The sequence below is a fragment of the Brassica napus genome, chromosome C7 (assembly GCF_020379485.1).
Source record: "Brassica napus cultivar Da-Ae chromosome C7, Da-Ae, whole genome shotgun sequence".
Taxonomy (NCBI): Eukaryota; Viridiplantae; Streptophyta; class Magnoliopsida; order Brassicales; family Brassicaceae; genus Brassica; species Brassica napus.
This window is the reverse complement of record NC_063450.1, coordinates 9515399-9537438: the sequence shown is the minus strand read 5'-3', so window position 1 is coordinate 9537438 and position 22040 is coordinate 9515399. Positions and strand designations below refer to the sequence as shown.

General features: G+C 42.1%; 2 protein-coding genes, 1 non-coding gene and 1 pseudogene across 3 annotated transcripts; 2 read left to right on the top strand and 2 right to left on the bottom strand.

Moving 5' to 3' along the window:
- Positions 1–4792: 4792 nt before the first annotated feature.
- Positions 4793–7832, top strand: LOC106407862. The gene is made up of 6 exons (XM_013848714.1): positions 4793–5096; positions 5184–5327; positions 5885–6738; positions 6865–7323; positions 7519–7674; positions 7752–7832. Exons 1-6 carry the CDS (start codon positions 4793–4795, stop codon positions 7830–7832), a joined length of 1998 nt encoding a protein of 665 aa, XP_013704168.1.
- A 1547-nt stretch (positions 7833–9379) lies between these two features.
- Positions 9380–12710, bottom strand: LOC106407863. Its single transcript, XM_013848715.3, has 7 exons — positions 12328–12710; positions 11901–12270; positions 11069–11611; positions 10737–10883; positions 10345–10646; positions 10072–10153; positions 9380–9994 (listed from the first exon to the last, which is right to left on the bottom strand). The coding sequence occupies exons 1-7, from the start codon at positions 12708–12710 to the stop codon at positions 9380–9382; spliced, it is 2442 nt and encodes an 813-aa protein (XP_013704169.3).
- On the top strand, positions 12594–15904 carry LOC125590323 (annotated as a pseudogene).
- LOC125590893 lies at positions 15371–15477 on the bottom strand. Its single transcript, XR_007326895.1, has one exon. It is a non-coding gene; the product is annotated as a small nucleolar RNA R71 (small nucleolar RNA).
- Positions 15905–22040: the final 6136 nt, after the last annotated feature.

Sequence of the window (22040 nt, the reverse complement as noted above, 5' to 3'; positions counted from 1 at the left end):
ATCTTTTTAATGAAATCTATTTTCGTCGTTTTGACCCTTGTCTGATATTTTTTTGATAACAAATTTTAGAGTTATTTTATGGCATTTCTCTATAATTTATTTCTCAGCATCTTATTTTTTGGGTTTTCTGAGTTTCTCTTTTGCAACTTTTTATGCAATCACGAAAATAGGATTCAACCCTCAATATAAAATTCGGCTGTATATGTGTGTTTAACTTTGTATAATTTTAACATTTTTCAATACTACATCGTTTCGGCATTTTTTATAATATAAAAAGTAGTTGAAATAGAAGGCTTGAACCTTGAACCTTAAACACATTGTCAAGCTATCTAACCATGTCGGCCGCTGATATATAATTATTAAACGAAATTAATTATATAGCAAAGCCATTCCTAAATGACCTTGTTTCTTATTTGTCCCATGGACATGGGAGCTTGAGCAATGAATGTGGGATGACCCTTTGGAGCGCAGCATATCTTTCTTCTTTGATATCACCACGGGAGCATATCATATCTTTCTTTTTTGTTCTCGCCACGATACACTCGAAGAAGGTGGAGCTGAGCCGGAAACGATAATTTGATTCGGATTGTTGTTCAAATCATGTGAGATAATAACTATAAGTAAAGAAAATCGAAAATAGTAGATGCTTGAGTAAAAATCAAAGGATCATATTCATTACCCAAGCTCTCATGTCCAAGGGAATAAGAAGAAGAACCAAAGTCATTTTCGAACGGGTTTGCTATATAAATAATTTCGTATGATAAGAAAACAAATTTATCAGCTGGCCGAAATGCTTAGATAACCTGCAAAATGTGTTTAAGGTTCAAGGTTCGAACACTCTTTATGTGTATACAATCAAAGATTATACTGCGGATTGACTCGTATTTATTGGATTGACCTGTGAATTTTCGAGATTGCGGATAAAGTTAAGGTTTTTTTTTTTGCAGAAACCCATATTTTGTTTTCTACTGGTAACCCAGTAAATATTCCTAGATGAAATTGATGTTTTTGGGGGACACTTTCATCTCCACAAGAAAGCCTAGACATATACAAAAACAATTATTAGATCGGTATTAGAATGAGACTGTTAAAACTTATATCATAGGTACTTCTCTTGGCTGAAGCTTTAGCTATTCGAGCAGCCCTCTCTCATGCTCACCACCATGGAATCTCCAAAATATGACTTTTCTCAGACTCACAAGAGCTCATCCGAGCCATCAATTCGATCTTCAAACCAAAGAATCTAAATAGGGTAATATCAGATATCAAATCGCTCTCTTCTTCTTTTGATTTCTTCATATTCTATTTTCTGTCAAGAGATCAAAATATATGCATTCTGACTGTTTGGCAAAGGTCTACCTATCAAACTCTATATCTTCTTGGGCATAAGAGCCTTCAAAATTGGATTTTTATTAGTATGCTTATAAGTCAAATAAGAGAAGACATTAGTAGTTACTTATGATGATTATTTCATTACTTAGAAAATGAAAATGAAATGGAAAGGAAAGACGTACAATGAAAGCTTGCCACCACTTATCTTTCTGCTCATTTGGAACAAATTTCCAGCAGGACTACTGCCCCCAGAAGTATGCATGCCATGTTACTCGGATAAAAGCATGTACAAAGGAATCTACACCGAAACTGAAAAAGAGACAGACGCACAAGACAATACAAGATGGACACATGAATGCAGGCTAGGCATGGGCATTTGGTGTCCCGTTCGGGTTCGGTTTGGTTGATTCTAATTTTTGGATTTTCGGTAGTATGATCATAAGTCTCATTCGGGTTTTACTAATTTTTAGATCAGATTCATTTTCTTCCTTCCGGGTTCAATTTAGATCGGGTTTGTAACCTATGATTGAACTCCCAAAAATCTATTAAAACTAATGAAACTGAAACAATACTCAAATAAATGATTCAAAAATCTAGTTAAAATTAGTTAATCTATTTAAAATAACTAAAGAGTATTCAAAATAACAAAAAATACAAATTTTTTAAAATATCTAAATTACCTTAATATATGTAAAAATTAATAGGTTTAACTAAGTTCAGATGTTTTCGGATCTTAATTCGGATTTTGGTTCAGTTCGAGTTGTATCCAAACTTTAATATACCTAAATCTCATTCTTCATACAGGAATCATAATAACGATTCAGATTTAGTTTTGTTCTGTTTTTCGCATTCGGTTCGGTTTTCGGATTTGGTTAAAAAAGGTCTGGCCTAATGTAGGAAAGGTACTTGCGATAACGCTCCACCGATTTTCCTTATAAAGATGAAATTAACATGACATATTGAAAAAAACTAACATAACTAAAGATAAGACACTGAAAAATAAATAAATCACTTTGACGGACACACATGACCGAATTTACCAAAGTAAATGTCAATAAATGCTAAATTAAGCGAGTAAATTAATGAAAACGGTAAATATGATTTTGAAATACAGTAAAAACTCTATAAATTAACAATGTTGAGATTGTGATATTTTATTAATTATAGAGTTATTAATTTACAAAAAAAAATTATTTTTTATATTTTTCTATTTTAGAGTATATCTCTTATATAAAATAACAAAATAATTAATTTTACCATACATACATTGATTAAGTTTTTGAAATTCAACTTCATATTATATCTCTTATATTGTTTTGTGTGTCTGAAATATGTTCTATAGAATTTAATTGCAGTTTTAGATATAATTTACTAAATATTATAAAAATATATTAAATGTTAAGAAAAAATAGAGCTAATATTATTTGAATATGAAAAACAATAAAATGCTTTTTTGTACATATAGAAAATGTATATACATATAATTATTAATTTATGTTTTTAATGGGACCATACATTTACACATGGTTTTCTAGAATATATTATTTTATTATTTTATCGATTTGGATCATATTTTGAACATGACCAACTCAGAACCGAAAGAATTTATTAATTTATGAGCGATTTGCACCATAAATACACAGAGAGTGGGAAATTTGCGTGGATGGAAGATTAGACAGCCCAAACTCAAGGCCCAGCTTCTGAAGGGGCGAAAAGACGACGGTGCCCCTATTGCTCGTCTCTTTCTTTTACGTAGAGAAGCGGAGGAGTTTTGCAATGATGACATGCAAGTAATGATTACAAAATCTATATATATACGTCGGACCGTTTATAATTGTCTAGGTTTCTATCTAAAATTAGCATAATAAATTGACCACTCACTGCACATAGAAAATATACAACTTTTCGCTTGTTTAACACGGGTAACAAAACGGTATGCATGCTGAGTAAACTGTACCGACGTGTGTATTTGTTTTGCTCTATATAACAAGTGTTGGTCCGTGGGTGAAACACAAACCATAACTATCACTTTCTTAGAAAAAAACGTCTTTACTGGCTTTTTAAGGTTCTCTTCATCACTCCAGTTTGGGAAGTAATAATCAGGTCAGTTATTAGTATTTATGTCGTATCTTCTGTTGTTTCCGCCGATAATGTTTGCATTTATGATGGATGCATATCAGTCTTAACATGTCTATATCTTAGAAACATTCTTTATCTGAACATTCTTTTTGCATGTGGTCGTTTGCTTTGTCATTACACTTTATTTAAGAGAAAATATCTTTTCAGATGGGGAAGCTTGTAAGGCTTTGGCGTGGAGAGTGGCTCAATGAAGGCGACGGCGCTTGGAATTTTAATGCTGATCCTACTGACTTTGGGTTCGGGGCGATGATAAGACACAATGAAACCTACGAATCTTTGCTGAACGTTGTGAGGATGAGATACGTGGTGGGGCAAGGGACTCTTGTCCTACTGTCTTACTAGTCTCCGGCATGGATTCTCGGGCCACTAGGGAGGCGATCTCTGCCGATTAGCATCACCACTACCACTAACATACCAGTCATGCTCAGTGTAAGGGAGTGGTTCACCGAGCTCGTGCTCGTTGTGACAATCGGAGCTGAGAGCATCGCTAGATTCCATTTCAACCGAAGGGACAACTTCGTTATTGGCCGAAAGCGGTTTGTTGTTGACGGTAGTCAAGACGAGTATGCCAGAAGAGAGTGTCAAAGTAAGTGTACGGACATTTATATTGTTGGCCTTTTGTTTTGCATGATTGTTTTTGTTCATTTTTCTAAGAGACATGTGGCGCGTTTTTTTTGCAGGGCTCGTGGTTGGGAGAAGGATGACATGCAACAGATCCATCTTGGAGGAAATTTTTAATGAGCAGGAGATGATGGTCCTGCATAGGGTTGCTCTTGAGATGGACTTGGCCGACACACTCCAGGAACAAGCTGACCGGCGCTACGAAGCTGTTGCTCGCGAGGTGATATTGGTGGAAGACAACGATGAAAACATGACTGATGCACAAACAGGTACAGGTTTGATTTGGTAGTTCGCAGTTGAACTGGTTCTGTAAAAGCGTGGCTATATCCGGCTATTCTGTCTCGCTTATCGGCTACATTTCTTATTAACCGGTTAATATGTGTGTTGTTTACGTTACACAGGTGGGGGCAAGGATCATGCACCTAATCCAGATCCGTCACAATTGCCCCTGATCCAGCCACCTACAGCCCCGTATGAGATGTAGGCATTAACAGAATGTGAAGTCCACTTGCACTTTTTAGCGGCATGTTAGGTTTTACATATTATCCGTCTATGATTAAATCTGGAGTCCACGTTTTAACTTAACCGGTTAATATATAATGATTTGGTAGGGGGGTTGCCACTTACACAACAAGCTCCGGCTCTCCCAGAAGCAGCAACCGTGAATCAAAATGAGGGCCAAATCGTCCAGCGATGGACAATGGAGACGCCGATGGATTTTTGGGAGGGTCTGATGGGTGATGACCTTATTCTCCCTGAGGACGTGGAACCAGATCGGGCTGTAGTGGAGGGTGAAGGACGCACAAACGAGACAATATGCCTTGTAGGTGATGGAGGGGTTGCAGCAGCTCACGAAGAAAATGATGCTTCCTCTACTGGATCGTGTCCAGATTTGGAGATGGAGGTCCCTCCGCCTGTTTCTGTGCCGGATGAGACTCACGGAGGTGCTAACGCTGCACCAGAGCCTGGTAACGAGTTGCTCGCAGCGTTTGAGAAATTCTTGGGTAATGAGACAATGCGTTATCTCCTTTTTGATTTGACTACTGCACATGTGACAAGATGAATAATATCACCCCGGTTTTGGTATGCAGCATCAAGGGGCGAAGGTAGCCAAGTGCCTCAACCCCCTCAACCCGTGGTAGCGTCTGGGAGTGGAATGTCAGTTAGTGAAAAATGTCAAGACCAGACCACTGTGGTCGTTACAGCTAAGCTCAGACTCACCATTGACTGTGGTGGTATGGGAGCCCCCGGACCCTAAGATGTGACACCTAAGAACCCAAACTCCTCGTTTGATGAAAGTGGAGCTGATGGTGGGTTTAACTAAATTTATTTAATCGCTATCGACTGCTAATGCAATATGGGTTATTTGTAGTATTAATCGGCTAAGTGTGTTTCCTTTTAAGGAAGTGTTTTCCAACGGAATGGGTTTGTTAGCATTTTACGTGTGATATATTAGCCGGGTGAAAACCCCGTGCGGCTAAGTGTTATGAAGAACGGTTAGAGTGTTTGATTTTTCAGTGAAAAATCGTGGTGTTGTTTGTTTTTGGTCATGTAATATGTATCTAGTTATGTCATTTTGTTTTACGGTTATGTACGGCTGATGGATGTAGAATGTTATGTTCCATTCGTAAGTTATGAAATAAAGTATGTTGCTGAATGATATTGGATTGTGTTATCTAACCGGCTAGTTGTTTATGTATAAGTATAAGCAGATTTGATGGAGTTTATGATAAGCTGTGCAATTTCTATCCATAGTAATGCAAAAATTAATTAACTTGACACCAATGTGCAGGGTATGTGGGATCTGGTGATAAAGACCTTTTCGTTGGCAAGACTTTTGAGACTAGAAATACATTCAAGCAGCACATGTCTTTGTACGATATCAAGAACAAATTCGTTGACCGTAGTGCGAAATCAGCACCTTCTGTTATGGTGCTCGAGTGTATTGGTCAGACATGTACTTGGCGAGTTTATGCGGTGCTAGTTAAGGGCTCAAGTATGTATGAGGTCCGTAAGATTGGCGGTGAACATAGTTGTAGTATTGATGAGCGATCTGGGTACCAGAGACAAGCAACATCGAGCGTCATTGGGGAGATGTTGAGACAGCAGTTCAGTGGAACTGGTGTGGGTCCGCGCCCAAGAGAGATCAGACAGGTTATGAGGGGAGACCATGCTGTCAATATCTCATACTGGAAGGCTTGGCGTTCGCGTGAGGTGGCTGTGGACATCGCAAAGGGATCTTGTGGTGCTTCTTACCAAAGCCTTCCCAACTATCTACAGAGGCTGGTTGTGGCTAATCCGGGGACCCTTGGCCATATACATACCGAATATGTAGAGGATGTGGGGCACCGCTTCAAATATATGTTCCTAGCTATGGGTGCATGCGTGAAGGGTTTTCAGCATATGCGGAAGGTTGTGGTTATAGATGGTACACATCTAAGAGGGAAGTATGCTGGCTGTCTCTTAATCGCTTCTGCGCAAGATGGGAACTATCAAATCTTCCCACTAGCCTTTGCTATAGTGGATGGGGAGAATGACAAGTCGTGGGAGTCGTTTTTCAATAAGATGTCATCATTCGTTCCTAACCAAGACGGTGTGGTGTTTGTATCAGACAGACATGCCTCAATTTACCAAGGATTGAGCAAGGTATGGTGTAATCGTGTTATACGGTTATGTTGTTTATTGTACGTATATACATTTTGATCTGTGGATGTCTAAATTGTTATTCGGTTAACTTTGCACTTACCACTGCACTGAAATCGATTTTTGTAGGTGTATCCGCTAGCTGGTCATTACGCGTGCATCATTCATCTGAAGAGGAACATCAAGACTCTGTTTAAGGAGAGGCAACTCGGTTATCTCGTTTCGAAGGCAGCGAGAGCTTTTAGAATGGGAGAGTTTTACACGGTCTTCAGTGAGATTCGATCCATCAATCAACAGTGTGCTGATTACCTCGTTGACATAGGTGTTGAACATTGGACCAGATCTCATTTCCCTGGCGAGCGCTACAACATCATGACAAGCAATCTGGCTGAGTCTTGGAATTTGGTCCTTAGGGACGAAAGGGAGTATCCGGTTATCCTGCTGGTGGAGTTCATACGAAAGAAGATAATGAGCTGGTTCACATCACGACGTGATGCTATCAAAGATGTGGAAGCTGGTTTGACACCAAAGGTTAGCAGTTTGCTTGCTGCGAACTTTGAGATATGTGGTGGATATGACGTAAGAAAGGTAGATAATGATGATTATGAAGTCCAGGACTTGAAATGAGGGTTGTTTGTCGTCAGTTTAAAAGAAAAGTCGTGCACGTGCTTTGAATTCCAAAAGCTCAGCATGCCATGTTCCCATGCAATTGCGGCGGCATTGAAAGCTAACGTTAAGGTGGAGGGATTAATTGGTGATGTGTACACTATAAATTATTTGAAGGCAGCGTATGCAGAACATGTTTTACCGCCTGTTGAGTTGGACAGCGGTCATAGGTTGGCTGATGATGTTGCTTCAATTACTCTCAACCCACCAGCTACGAGACGACCACCAGGGAGACCAAGAAAGAAGAGACTCTTCTCGCGTGAAGAAGTTAAGGCAAATGCAGCAACTGCTATGAATTTGAATAGTAGAAATGTTATTGCTTTTACTAAAATATATGCTATTGGATGCAGATGAAGAAGATACGCAGAAGGTATTGCAGCCGTTGCAAGGGGCTAGGGCATAATCGTGCAACAAGAAAGCAAGCAATATAAAAAAGTAATAAGTAAGAAGAAGGGGGTTGCTGTACGAGGGGGGTTGTATGCATCGTCTGGTGGTTGCCTTGGGTTTACGATACACATTTGGTTTCGATTGCTGTTAGGAGTAGACAGTATAAATAAGTGTGTAAGTCCATGGTTGTGAATGTGGTGTTTTGTATGAATTCGTATTGTTATCAAAAATAAAGCATTTCCCCTTTAAATATTGTTGGTTATTTAGTTTGGGTCGAGGTTATACGGCTAAGCTAATAATAACATTAGGCCACATCTATATGTAGCCGTATAACTTGTTATTGTAGAAATGGTCGGGAACACTTTGATAAAAATGTTCATCTTCATAGCGTTTACAATTAGCCGGCTATTTTAACATGGAAAATGTTACGTGAAAAAATGGACGGATAACTGGTAAACACAATCATCGAACACGATGATAATGTTCATCATCATGATGCTTTGATTAGCCGGATATTTTTATAAGTATATGGTTAAATGAATAAATAAACGGATAATTGATAAGATTCATGTTCAGAGCACATAATTGGTTTGATTACATACTAAGACAAAAGACGTTCAAGCAAGGTGAGAATTGATCTAATGTTTCCGTAACAAAGCAGGAATCATACGATTACACATATATCACATAATTAGGTCTTTTGGAAAAAAACATAGTTAGCTACTAGTTCAAGAAGAGGCTACGAATAAATCTTTCACTCACACTGATGTTGGGTTCATGATCGTCATCGTTCTGGCTGTTGTGACGGCTATGGTCGACGTCCAGCTGATTTGTTCTAGCTTCGGTGAGGTGGTGGTTATCAAGCTCCCTACGCAGCTTAGCTTTAATGTTGGTTAGCCGTCTAATCTCTAAATCTTTCGCCCTAATTTCTTCACGAGCTTCTATCAAAGACCTCTTCGGCCACCCTCTAACTTCTTCTAAATCATACCATTCAAAGAAATTACAGCCATCTACCTCCTGCTAAGTAACGGAAAACAATCAAACGAAGTATACGGATCGAGAAGTTTGCAAGAAATAGAGTAAATGGGTGCGAACCTGGTATCGCGTGCAACCCAAGAACAACCAGCCTGGATTCTTGTCGGTCCACAACTTCTTGATCGACGATGGGTAGCCGCAAAGACAACATTTTTTGGAATGAACACGGTTTGTGCTGAGCGAATTACGAGAAAAGACTTCCATGGCTTGAATGAGCTAGATCTAAAACGTGTGGTTAATATAGAAGTGTCGATATCAACAAGGTGTACATGTGATACGTGTCAGCCATATGTTAAAAGATGTTATGGAGTGAGAGGATAAGATGATAACACTATATTTAGCCGGTTACATGTGGGAGTCTTTGTATTGTGTATGAAGGTAAGTGTAAAACAGTAAGAATCCGTAAAAAAAATTGCATAGATCATAATGAAGTTGGGACCCAAGATATATGAGAACATATGTCCAGACGGAGTTACATAACGCAATACATAGAAAACAACAGAAACATTTATTATACATCCATAGCACAGAGATAATTTGACAAAAGGCCGGATACTCAGATTGGCCCTACGTTTTCTTCGTAGAGCATAACAGCCAGCCTTTTTGCCTCATGGTCCAACACATCCGAAGTCAGAGATTTGCATACCTCTATGCCAGCAACAGCGTGAGCTTGCATAAGCAGTGTGGTTGGGACGCCAGAGTCCGTTGTCTTGATGTTTTGAGGGATGTTTCTTGGCCTCTCCACCGTCAGTGCCTTGAGGTCCTTTGAACACATGTTTCTGCCGGCTTGCTTCAGGAGGTAAGGGAACATGTGACAAATTGGCGCCAGTTCTTTTACCATGACCGAATCGCTTCTCAGCGATGCGTTGCAGTCGAGGACAATCAAGGTCCATGTAGTGGAGTCAACGCAAATGCCAACCCAATAATTCTTGTCGAAGTTGGATGGTAGATAGAAACGCAATGACTCGAAAGTTTGAGACTCGAGGTCACAAAGAGTTTCTAAAACGTTGGGGGTGAATACAAAGTCCTCTTTCTGGGGAGATTTGCTAAATCTCGAGTAGTTCTTGGAGAGGATGGAGACAAACTTGGAGTCCAGAAAGCAGCAACTGTCGCGAGGATTTGGCTGGTGCAAGGTGACAACATGAGAGTGATGCATCAGTACATCGATCATCTGCGAAACACATTATGTACGTGAGAATTAGAAAAACATGGTGTGTATCGAGCTCATTGCGTTGTGTAGGCATATACCTTGAACGAGAGTGCTCGGCTCCTCTCAGCGATATCAATGATGTCTTTGTTGCTGACTGAAATGCCACCTATAGTAATAGACCTGAAGATAGGAGAAAATGGTTTAGTTTTGGTTCGAAAGTTGGCCGGCTACTTAAAACGGTAGCACGCGATTGTTGATTTGTACGGCTAGGTTTGACGGTGAACGGAAATTACTACATGTAGCCAGCCAATTATATACATGTACGAAGCTAATGGCAATTGACAGAGGAACACATGTGTGTGGATGCTTACTTAGACGTCTTCAGAATATGGAGCAACTTGTTGAACTTCGCATGGTAGTCTGTTGCTGCATCTTTGTTGATGGCGCCAAGTTGTGCTTCCCGGAACCTATTTAGAATAAGCTTGTCGCATTCGTACACACCAACCAGTGACTTCGTGACTGCCTTCAGACGGGTGCTTTTCCGAATTGGTATGGCGGCGTCAGGCTGATGGTCTTCTGTAACAATCGGCGGAGCTTCGTTGTCCAGGTTTGGCTCGTAGTCTTCTGCAGACACGCGTTCGTTTCCTGATTCAGCTTTTGATAGCTGAAAATCCTGCATCAATCCAAGAGAAAAGGATGGCTGAGAAGTATAAAAAACTCTGGCTGAAAAGTATTTACTCACAGAAGATTAATCCTCGTCAACGTTTTGCTCTTCAACATGCCTCTGGACACTGGCATCATCTTCTCCTGATGTCATTTGGTTGATATTTGTGTCCTCATTGACCATATCAGCATCACCACGGGATGTGGTGCGTTGCGGCTCGGGGATGGTGGTCTGAGTACGTGATCCCTGCGATGACAGACATAAGAGGGTTAAAATTTGAGGTAAAATGTGCTTAAAATATATTGGTAACAACGCATATACCTCTGCGGTTGTGTCTCCGTGAGTATTCTGGACACTCGCTACAACAAAGTTTATGTACTTTGTCGCCTCTGCTGGAACATTAGGATTAGGCTGTCTCGTTTGTGGCTGACCACGGAGTCGGCTACGGGTGCGTTAGCCATTGGGTTGTCTTCCACTGAGCGCGAATGAGACTGAGAGGATAAAGATGCAATGGAGTCTAGTATCGTCTTAAAGCCGTTCTGAAGAACAAGCAGTTGGGCTGAGTTTTCGAAAATGTGTTTTTTCACGACCTCTTGCAACTGATCAAATGATTCCCGTAGGTCATCGACCTTGCCTTCGACCCTATCAATTTGGATTTTGATCTTAGCTTGTACAAGTGAGGCAACGAGCTCTGCATCAACGGCCGCTTGTGTTGGTGTTGGTATCGTTTGGCAGGGGGTTTTCCTCTTCTTTTTCTTTTTCGCTAGTGCTTCAGCCTCAGCCTCCTCTCTCATGCGCTCTACGTCAGCAGAGGTAGCTCCCCCTATGAACATCTTCTTTGTAAAGCGGGCACCGTCTCTGATGAGGCTCACCATTTTGTCTACGCTGTCATCGTCTTCATCATCGGAAAAAAACAAGCAGTCTTCCTTGATCTCGAAGTCAGTGGCTGGCTGAATAATCGAAGTCACACGAACCTACACAAAAATAAATCATCAAATGAGAGTCTTGAGGTATGAGATTATAAATAGACTACACTATTGGGGGCGGCTAATTGCTTGGGGGGTATGACCCCTATACAAACTAGGCACATTTGTGGCCGGCTAGTTTTTTGGATATGTGACCATGAACTTTGTTATCCGGTTACACGAAATATCATTGCAGCCAGCAAAGAAAAGACAAGAAAATGTTGATGAGTTGGAGCCGCTTACATTGTCTGCAGCATCCAGAGTCCTGGCATGAGCTGGTTTTATACCATTCTTGGACGGGGGGGAATGCAATGTCACCATCATCGTCACCCGCAGCATCCGTTGGTGAATCTTGACGAACTAACTCTGTTAAACCTCGAACTGCTTTTGTCATGACCATCTGAAGGGACTGCACGTAGCCTTGCAGGGCAATTGTGCTTTGAGTCAGAGCTACCTCATCTCTCTCTTTTATGCTACTCATGAGCATTTCAAAGGATACCCGACCCCACGGGTACACGAAGAACTCATCAAGTTCTCTGATTTTTTCGGCGTGTTCAAATAATATTTTGGGAACGTGTGTTGTAGGCAGTATCACGTATGCGAGTATAGCCAGGCAGGCATACTTTATCCGTGCATCTTGGTCGGTGATAGTCTTGCGCTTGAGCACCCTGATAACAGATGTTGCAGTTACTTCCTTCTATATGCCGAAAAGTGTTGTATAGTACGGCTGTTCAGAGATCATTTTCTTCGCCTCTTTCTGCGGTTGTTTCGGGTATTTCCCACACGGAAGACCGGTGACGATGGCGAATTTTCTCAGAGAGAACCTTATTGGGTTTTCAGAAAAAAGAAACCAAGCTTCGTATTTCTTGCGAACTTTCAGCTGTCTCGAAAGCATGTATCGACCTAGACGGCCAGAGTATGGCGTCTTGTCGGCTAGCTCTAGGAATTTCCCAAAATGAGTTCTTTTTAAAACCTCGATTTCGCCTTCTTCTAACGAATCTATTATGTGGCCAAGTGCACCGGGTTTGTGGTATGGTGACACTCTCAAGCCGACGGGTTCATGGCCTAGAGCAAACATTCTTCTGGGTAGATCATTGGTCTCCGCCATGACTGTCTATAACGAGAGTCGAATCCCTAAAAAATGTAAAAAAGGTAATTGATTGAGAATGGACTAATAATTGACTGCGAAATAAACAAAAAAAGACAGATGGTTTTTGACTTACGGTGGTTTCGCGATGAAATAAGGAACAGAGAGACCGGTGATGTTTCACGAGGAACCGAGAGAAAATTAAACGCGGAGTCAACAAGGAGATTTGTTGAGCATGATGGCAAAATGTGACGGTTTCAGTTGTGATTGAAAACTATCTTCGGGAGAACTTGAACATGGAGATCGATGAGGTTTCTAGAGAAAACGAGATGAAAAGGGAAGACGAGTGAACAAGGATTTTGAGAGAGACAGAAAGAAAGAGAAGTTACGGTTTCTATTGAATGCATGTAATCGGTTATCGTGTTTATCCTGACAAGCTTTCTCACGCGTGATATAGGTACATAGAGTGTTTGTATATGCGTAAAGACGCGAGTGATTTAGTTCGAAGTAGGGGTAGGATTCTCATTTAAAAAAAACACATCATCGCTAAAGACCATTTTCCATCCGTGCAAAGTAGGCAGTTATGTTTGTATAGGAGTGCCAATTTCTCTTAATTTATTGTGTTTATTAATTGATTGAGTATTATTTATAAAGTTTCTACTGTATATACAACAAAACGTAATGATGAACAATCCAGTGTAACAAAAAAATGAGTAATATAGTCCATCTGAAATGTTAAATCCGAATCATAATCCTAATTAAAGTCATACAATAATCAACTAAAACTCTCTCTATGTAAATTTAATACATGTAAATAATAAACCTTAAAATTATAATAAATAGATGAAAATAAAATATCAACCTAATTTTCATGATTCAATTATATTGTACAAATTCATTTGTTCAGATAAATGTAGAATTTGTTCAGATAGGTGTGGCGGCGCGGCGGGACGAACCACTTAGTTATATATTTCAAATAAAAAATATTAGACATTGTATGATGATATATTTATGTATCTATAAAAAAAAAAATTTGATAACCGTGGGAATCCCAAAGGCTTTCTAGGTCCAAAGATATTTATATATATTTAGATTTATGTTAATTATATTCTCGTATGTTTCTAACTTTAGGATAGTAAAAAACAAAGAGAGAGAGAGAAACGAATCTTGTTAGATCTGTTTTTACTGTAAACAACCAATTTTAGGACAAAACTTGTAGATGAGTGGAAAACACTGACTCTTGACATCTTCTAATCTAATTTTTATCCCTGAAAATTTAGTTTAACCATAACAGGTAATCAATTAACTAACTAGTTTTTAACAGTCGATATTAGTTAGTTTCTGTTGTGAGCATTACACATTTATTTAAACCCTTTCCATCATCCCAATGATTCCATCATCCACAAGAACCAAAGTTCATCCGTCAGTTTCATACTCTATTCTATTAATTAATTTCATTGTCTTGCAATCATAGCGAAAACGATGAGTTCCTCTGCAGAAGTCGAGAAAGGTGTTGTCACTGCAGAAGTCGAGGCGCCGAGGGGGAATAGAAGCCGGTTTGCTTTTGCATGTGCAATCTTAGCCTCCATGACTTCAATCATCCTTGGTTACGGTACGATTTATTCTAATGATCCATGTCATAGTTGGTTTCTGTAACCATCCTTACATATATATGGATGTTGCAGACAGTGGAGTGATGAGTGGAGCTGCAATTTTTATAAAAGAAGATTTGAAACTGTCAGACGTACAGCTTGAGATCCTCATGGGAATTTTAAACATCTACTCCCTGGTAGGTTCAGGCGCCGCGGGGAGAACTTCTGATTGGATCGGGAGACGATACACCATAGTGTTGGCAGGAGCCTTCTTCTTTTGTGGTGCCCTTCTCATGGGGTTTGCCAACAAATTATCCTTTCATTATGGTTGGCCGATTTGTAGCTGGTATTGGCGTCGGTTATGCTATGATGATCGCACCGGTTTACACGGCTGACGTTGCTCCTGCTACTTCTCGTGGTTTTCTCAGCTCTTTCCCTGAGGTCTAATAGATCTGCCTTTCTAATTTTGGATATAATTAAAAACACTTTTAAATGAAACTTACTGCTTATATGTTCTTTTGTCTGCAGATATTTATCAACATTGGTATACTTCTTGGGTACGTATCGAACTACTTTTTCGCCAAGCTTCCCGGGCATCTTGGGTGGAGATTCATGTTAGGTGTCGGAGCGATTCCCTTAGTGTGCCTAGCCATCGGAGTGTTGTCAATGCCCGAGTCTCCGAGATGGCTAGTCCTCCAGGGTCGCCTTGGGGATGCTTTTAAAGTCCTCGATAAAACCTCAAACACAAAAGAAGAAGCCATCTCTAGACTCAATGACATCAAACGGGCTGCCGGAATCCCCGAGGACATGACAGACGATGTTATAGTTGTTCCCAACAGGAAAAGTGCCGGAAAAGGCGTGTGGAAGGATCTTCTTGTCCGGCCAACCCCTGCTGTCCGACATATCCTAATAGCATGTCTCGGTATCCATTTCTCTCAGCAAGCCTCCGGGATTGATGCGGTCGTCCCATTCTCTCTCGAAGGGAAAGCTTCTCGTTGGCTGCAATCTCTCCCAACCGGTTCTCTAACCTCATGGGACCAGGTTCGATCAGCATTCCTGAGCCACTTCTATACCAAGTCCAAAACTGCGGCTCTGAAGCATAGAATCTCCAACTTCAAGCAGAAATCTGATGAATCATTTCATGAAGCTTGGGAAAGGTACAAAGAGTACCAGAGAGAGTGCCCACACCATGGGTTTGATGACGATTACATATTGGAGGTGTTCTACGATGGAGTGAGCTATGAGTTCCGGAACACCCTTGATTCCTCTAGTAACGGAGACTTCATGACTCAAACCACACCTGGTGCGTTCACGCTGATTGAGAACATGGCTTCGAGTTCACTCAATAAGAACAAGGAGCATGATCGCTCCAAAAGTGTGAACAGTATAGATGACCTAGCGGCAAAGGTGGACAGACTGCTTAAGGGAAACCAGAGCCAGGTTTTCATAATGGAAGACGCAGCTCCTGAGAAGAGCGCAGGCGACAAGGCGTTTGAAGCTGAACAAGCAGGAGACGATCAGCAGGAAGTGAGCTACGTAAATGGGCATGGCAGCTGAAGAATTACCACCCAAACCCTAATCTAAGGAACAATCCACAGCTTTTCTGGCCTAAGCAGGACAAACCAGTTGATCCGGCGCAGAGCAACCAAGGTCAGTATGCGGGGTATCAGAAGAACTATCAACCTCGAACCTATGTTCTAAGCCAACCACAGAACAATCAACCTCAGATGCAGAACCACCAGAACAATCAGGTCGCTACTTCCACCCCTGTCGCTGTTCCGCAAGATGAAACTAAAACCATGTTGCAGCAACTCCTCCAAGGACAACAGCTCCAAGGGAAACCATATGTTCGGAGATTTGAGCACCAAGTACGATAATGTCGCAAGCCATATGAGACAGATGGACATTCAGATAGCTCAGACTGCTGAGAGTGTCAAGAGGCAGCAAGGTACTCTACCTGGTAAAACAGACAAAAACCCCAAGGAGTGCAATGCGGTTCAGCTAAGGAGCGGGAAACAACTTTCCGAGCCAGAAAGGAGGAGGTTCACCGCGGTTGAGAAAGGGAAGCAGAAAGAGTCAGAACAACTGCCAGCCGATCAGGCAGATGAGAGGAATACAGAACCAGCACTTGAAACAAGTTCGCCAGGGCCAGAACAACCAGCTGAAGCGGTGCGCCCGATCCTAGAGGCTGTTCCTCCTCGCGAATACATTCCTAAGGTCCCTTACCCTGTTCCAGCAAGGGCCACTCGTAAGGACAAAGAGGAAATGAAGTGCATGAAGATGCTGGAGGACCTAACCGCCCGACTCCCCTTGATGGATTCATTCCAGATGATGCCCTCCATGCGCAGCTTTATGAAGGGATTGATCGCAAGAAAAATATCAGAGGAGAGCGAGTTCATGACGGTTTCCAAGGAGTGCAGCGCAGTGCTTCAGAACAGGCAGATAAAGAAGCGAGGAGACCCCGGCAAATTTTTCCTCTCTATCCAGATTGGGAAGACAGTTTTTGAATGCTCCTTGGTTGACCTTGGGTCCAGCGTGAATCTCATGCCTTACTCTGTGGCTCGACGTCTAGGATACATGCATTTCAAACCAACTAAGATGTCATTGGTATTCGCAGATAGATCAGTCAAATTCCTGGTTGGTATTCTAGAGGATCTCCAAGTAAAGGTCGGGAACACCTCTGTTCCAGCAGACTTCGTTGTTCTAGAACTGGAAGAAGAGTCTAAAGATCCTTTCATCTTGGGAAGACCATTCTTATGTACTGTTGGAGCCATCATTGATGTGCGACAGGGGAAGATTGATTTGAATCTTGGAGACATAGTTATGCAGTTCGAGATGGATGAGTTGCTAAAGAAGCCGATGTTGGATGGGCAGACCTTTGAGGTTCATGAAGGGATTGATCCGCTCCAACCTCGAGAAGGAATAATCGAGGAGATTCTTACCGAAGACCCACTGGAGCTTGCACTAGTGCAAGCCGAGGCCGAGCAGAGTGTCGTGAACATTGATGCAGATGGGTATGCCAAGATGCTTGACTCCGCAAGGAGTATGGGAAGAATGGTAGCAAGTTTAAGTCTGGGGGAGGAGAGCAACAGGGTCAAAACCACTCCATCTAGAGCGACCCCTACACCGAACTCGCATGTTCTGTCGAACCAACCAGAGGATCCCTGGAGCGAGCTTAAAGCTCCCAAGGTTGAGCTAAAACCCCTTCCCAAGGGGCTCAGATATGCTTTCTTAGGTCCGAATTCCACATATCCTGTCATTGTCAATGCTGAGCTAAATAATGTGGAAACTGCATTGCTTTTGTGTGAGCTTAAGAAATATCGTAAGGCATTAGGATATTCGCTAGCTGACATACCTGGCATTTCACCTGATTTATGCATGCATAGAATACACCTAGAAGATGAATCAATGACTTCTGTTGAACATCAGAGGAGGTTAAACCTGAATCTAAAAGATGTCGTTAAGAAAGAGATTATGAAACTTCTTGCAGCAGGTGTAATCTATGCCATATCTGATAGTAAATGGGTCAGCCATGTTCATGTAGTACCTAAGAAAGGTGGGATCACTGTTATCACAAATGAAAAGAATGAATTGATCCCTACTAGGACAGTGACAGGACATTGCATGTGCATTGATTTCAGGAAATTAAATGCAGCAACTAGAAAGGATCACTTCCACTCCCTTTTATTGATCAAATGCTTGAGAGATTGGCTAACCACCCATATTACTGCTTTTTAGATGGTTATTCAGGTTTCTTTCAGATCCCTATCCATCCAGACGATCAGGAGAAGACGACGTTCACCTGCCCCTACGGAACGTACGCTTACAGGAGAATGCCATTTGGCCTGTGCAATGCGCCAGCAACATTTCAGCGTTGCATGATGTCAATCTTTACTGACCTGATCGAAGACATTATAGAAGTTTTCATGGACGATTTCAGCGTCTATGGAAGCTCCTTTAATGTCTGTTTGTCAAACTTGTGCAGAGTACTAAAAAGGTGTGAGGAGAAACATCTCGTGCTCAACTGGGAGAAGTGCCACTTCATGGTCACAGATGGGATTGTTCTGGGGCACAAGATCTCCGAGAAAGGAATTGAGGTTGATAAGGCAAAGATCGAGGTGATGATGAGTTTGCAACCACCAACAAATGTGAAAGCTATCAGGAGTTTCTTGGGTCACGCTGGGTTTTACAGACGGTTTATCCAGGACTTCTCAAGGATAGCGAGACCACTCACCAGACTGCTCTGTAAGGAGATCAAGTTCGATTTCGACAGTGAGTGTCTAGCTTCGTTCCACACCATCAAAGGAGCTCTAGTCAGCGCACCTGTTGTGCAACCGCCAGACTGGGATCTCCCCTTCGAAATCATGACTGATGCAAGCGACTTTGCAGTTGGAGCAGTACTTGGGCAGCGCAAGGATAAGAAACTTCATGTGATCTATTACGCGAGCAAAACTATGGATGAAGCTCAGTGCAGATACGCCACAACAGAGAAAGAGCTCCTGGCTATTGCTTTTGCATTCGAGAAGTTCAGATCCTACCTGGTGGGATCTAAGGTGATTGTGCACACAGACCATGCTGCTCTTAAGTATCTGCTCACAAAGAAAGATGTGAAACCGAGGTTGTTAAGTGGATTCTTCTCCTCCAAGAATTCGATCTTGAGATAAAGGATAAGAGAGGAGTCGAGAATGGGGTTGCAGACCATCTGTCCAGAATGAAGATTGATGACGACACAACTCTTGATGAAGAATACCCAGTGGAACACGTCAATGCGATTGGTCTGCGTTTCGCGGAACAACCTCTGCAAATCACATCTGACTGCTCTAGCATCGCGGAACAACCTCTGGAAAGGAGATCCGATTGTTATCACGTCGCGAAACATCCGGTCGCCGTGATCCAAAAGCAGTATTCTCACCTCCCGTGGTTTGCTGAGATTGCGAATTTTCTTGCTGCTGAAAAGCAACCCCTTAAGTTCACTGGAAACGACAAGAGAAAATTTTTAAGGGAGGCGAGTCGTTATGTTTGGGATGAACCATTTTTGTACAGACATGGCAAGGATGGCTTGTTCAGAAGGTGTGTTCCAGAGGCAGATATTCCAGGAATTCTACATCACTGCCATGGTTCATCTTACGCAGGCCACTTCGCTACATTCAAAACGGTTTCCAAAATCCTTCAAGCAGGTTTCTGATGGCCAACTATGTTCAGGGATGCTCAAGCCTACATAGCCAGGTGCGATGCATGCCAACGACTTGGGAACATCAACAAGAGGAATGAGATGCCTCAGAATTACATTCTAGAGGTTGAGGTGTTCGACTGTTGGGGAGTCGATTTCATGGGACCATTCCTTTCATCCTTCAAGAACGAGTACATCCTCATCGCCGTTGACTATGTATCTAAGTGGGTAGAAGCGATAGCAAGCCCAACTAATGATGCAAAAGTGGCGACTAAGATGTTGAGCTCCATCATCTTTCCGAGGTTTGGAGTGCCTCGAGTCGTAATTAGCGATGGTGGAACACACTTCATCAACAAGGCATTTCAGGGCCTCTTGAAAAAGAATGGAGTGAAGAACAAGGTGGCAACCGCTTATCATCCGCAGACGAGTGGACATGTTGAGGTTTCCAATAGGGAGATCAAGAGCATTCTCCAGAAAACTGTCAACACTTCACGAAAGGATTGGTCACTTAAGCTGGACGATGCATTATGGGCCTACAGAACAGCCTACAAAACGCCGCTGGGAACAACTCCCTATCACCTGGTCTACGGTAAAGCATGTCACCTCCCTGTCGAGCTCGAATACAAAGCTGCATGGGCACTCAAGTTACTGAATTTCGACATCAAGCCAGCAACCAAGCGACGCATGATCCAAATCCATGAGCTGGAAGAGATAAGGCACCTCGCCTATGAAAGCTCCAAAATTTACAAGGAGAAGACCAAGGCCTACCATGACAAGCGCATCATTGCCAGACATTTCGAACCAAACGATAAGGTCTTGCTTTTCAATTCAAGGTTGAGGTTGTTCCCAGGCAAGCTGAAGTCTAGACGGTTCGGACCCTTCACTGTTAAGGAAGTTCGACCCTACGGAGCTATTGTGTTACTGGACAGAAAAGGAGACGAGTTTTTAGTGAACGGGCAGCGCTTAAAGCACTACCTTGCTGACTCCACTATCGCAGAGGGCGAAGAAATTCCCCTAAGCGATCCCCCATCAGCCTGATCGGCTGATCCAAGTCAAGCTAATGACTTTAACCAAGCGCTTGGTGGGAGGCAACCCACTGGTTAGTGTGTACATTGTTTCCTATAGTTTATTTTATTTCTTTTCAGATTTATTTTGTAGGTCAAAAAAATCAGACACTTCAGTCAGAACAACCAAAGGACTGTTCTTCTGGTAGAACAACCCATTGCCTGTTCCAGATAAGTGTTCCGAACCAAAAAAAAAATATATATATATATATATACATAAAAAAAAGGGAAGGGCAGTTAGGGCTTTGCCTATTTAAGGCTCCACCCTTCCACTTTCCCCCTTTTCACTGCGCCGTACACTGACCCTTCCCCCCGCGATTTTTAAGCGACCACCAAATATTTGTCTCTCAATCGTTTTAAGTGGTTTTTGCTTCTCACTTGTTTGGAATTTCAAGTTCTCTCTGTTTTTCCAATTCATTTCACCAGTTTCTACAGGTAAGAGGCTCGACAATCCTCATCCAAATCGCAATACTCAGTTTGCAAAGTTCATCATTCTAACCGCTTCAATAGATCGATCCTTGTTGTACTACATTGATTTCGATTTTCCCTTTTGCTGTTAGGGTTGATTTAGAAGATGAACTCATGATTCATTTCACATTTGCGATTTGTAATTGATAGGACTGTTTGGATTCGGTTTGTGGATAGTTGAATGGAGTTATTGGGTTGAGTTTCGATTTGTTGGTTGTCGTGTCAAGGCAAATTACGGTTTGCATAAGGAGGGATGGAAATTGTTCTATTCCATTTCAAATGTGCGCATAACAGAACTAAAGCTTTCTTTTGTTTGCTTTGCATATGGCATGCACTAAGCAATCACCCAAGAGAACGCGAGCGACCTGCACGAGCAGTACGCCACCCCCGCAAGCACAACAACAAACCTCCGCGACCTACCCATGGCCCCGTGAACAAGAGGGTGAACCGATTGATCTCGACAGCCCACTGCTCTTGGACTTCAACTGCGAGGGATGGGATAAGGGAACAGCAGCGCGTTACAACGCCCTCCTCCGGGTTGACATGTTCCCCACTCGTTTCTGCCACGTGGAGACTCTGGCTGATCTTGGGATCAACGAGGACGTGTTCGAGACGCTACACGCCATAGGGATAGCTCCTCTGTGCTATACAACACATGAGCTCTACCCAGACCTTGCTCGCCAAGTGCTCGCCACCGCCACGATCATGTACGAGGATTCCAATGCACCCTCTTACGCCAACTGCTCATTCTCTTTCATGGCCGATGGAGAGTACTACTCCTTGTCCCTCGACAAACTCAATGAGATCTATGAGACAGCCACTGAACCGAAAGGAGAAGCGGTCGCGAAAAAGTTCTCTCCTTCTAACGCCTTTTGGGATTGCATTGCGAATGGGAACTTTACACCCGGAAAGGCTTACCAGTCGTAAATCAGGAACCCGGCGCTTTGGGTCATTGCAAAGATCATCTCAAACCTCCTGTTCGCTAAAGATCTCACCTCGAAGGTCACCAACGGGGAGCTGCAAACCCTGTACGCTGGTATTGAGGATGAAATCCGAG

What these genes read in the sequence shown, in the direction of transcription:
- LOC106407862 (XM_013848714.1), top strand. Translation starts at nt 4,793, where the DNA reads ATGGAGACGCCGATGGATTTTTGGGAGGGTCTGATGGGTGATGACCTT. An exon ending in AGCGTTTGAGAAATTCTTGG is followed by an intron (nt 5,097 to 5,183) that starts GTAATGAGACAA and finishes TTTGGTATGCAG; the next exon opens with CATCAAGGGGCGAAGGTAGC. An exon ending in TTTACCAAGGATTGAGCAAG is followed by an intron (nt 6,739 to 6,864) that starts GTATGGTGTAAT and finishes CGATTTTTGTAG; the next exon opens with GTGTATCCGCTAGCTGGTCA.
- LOC106407863 (XM_013848715.3), bottom strand. Translation starts at nt 12,710, where the DNA reads ATGGCGGAGACCAATGATCTACCCAGAAGAATGTTTGCTCTAGGCCAT. An exon ending in GGCATGTTGAAGAGCAAAAC is followed by an intron (nt 10,647 to 10,736) that starts GTTGACGAGGAT and finishes GGATTGATGCAG; the next exon opens with GATTTTCAGCTATCAAAAGC. An exon ending in GCCGAGCACTCTCGTTCAAG is followed by an intron (nt 9,995 to 10,071) that starts GTATATGCCTAC and finishes TGTGTTTCGCAG; the next exon opens with ATGATCGATGTACTGATGCA.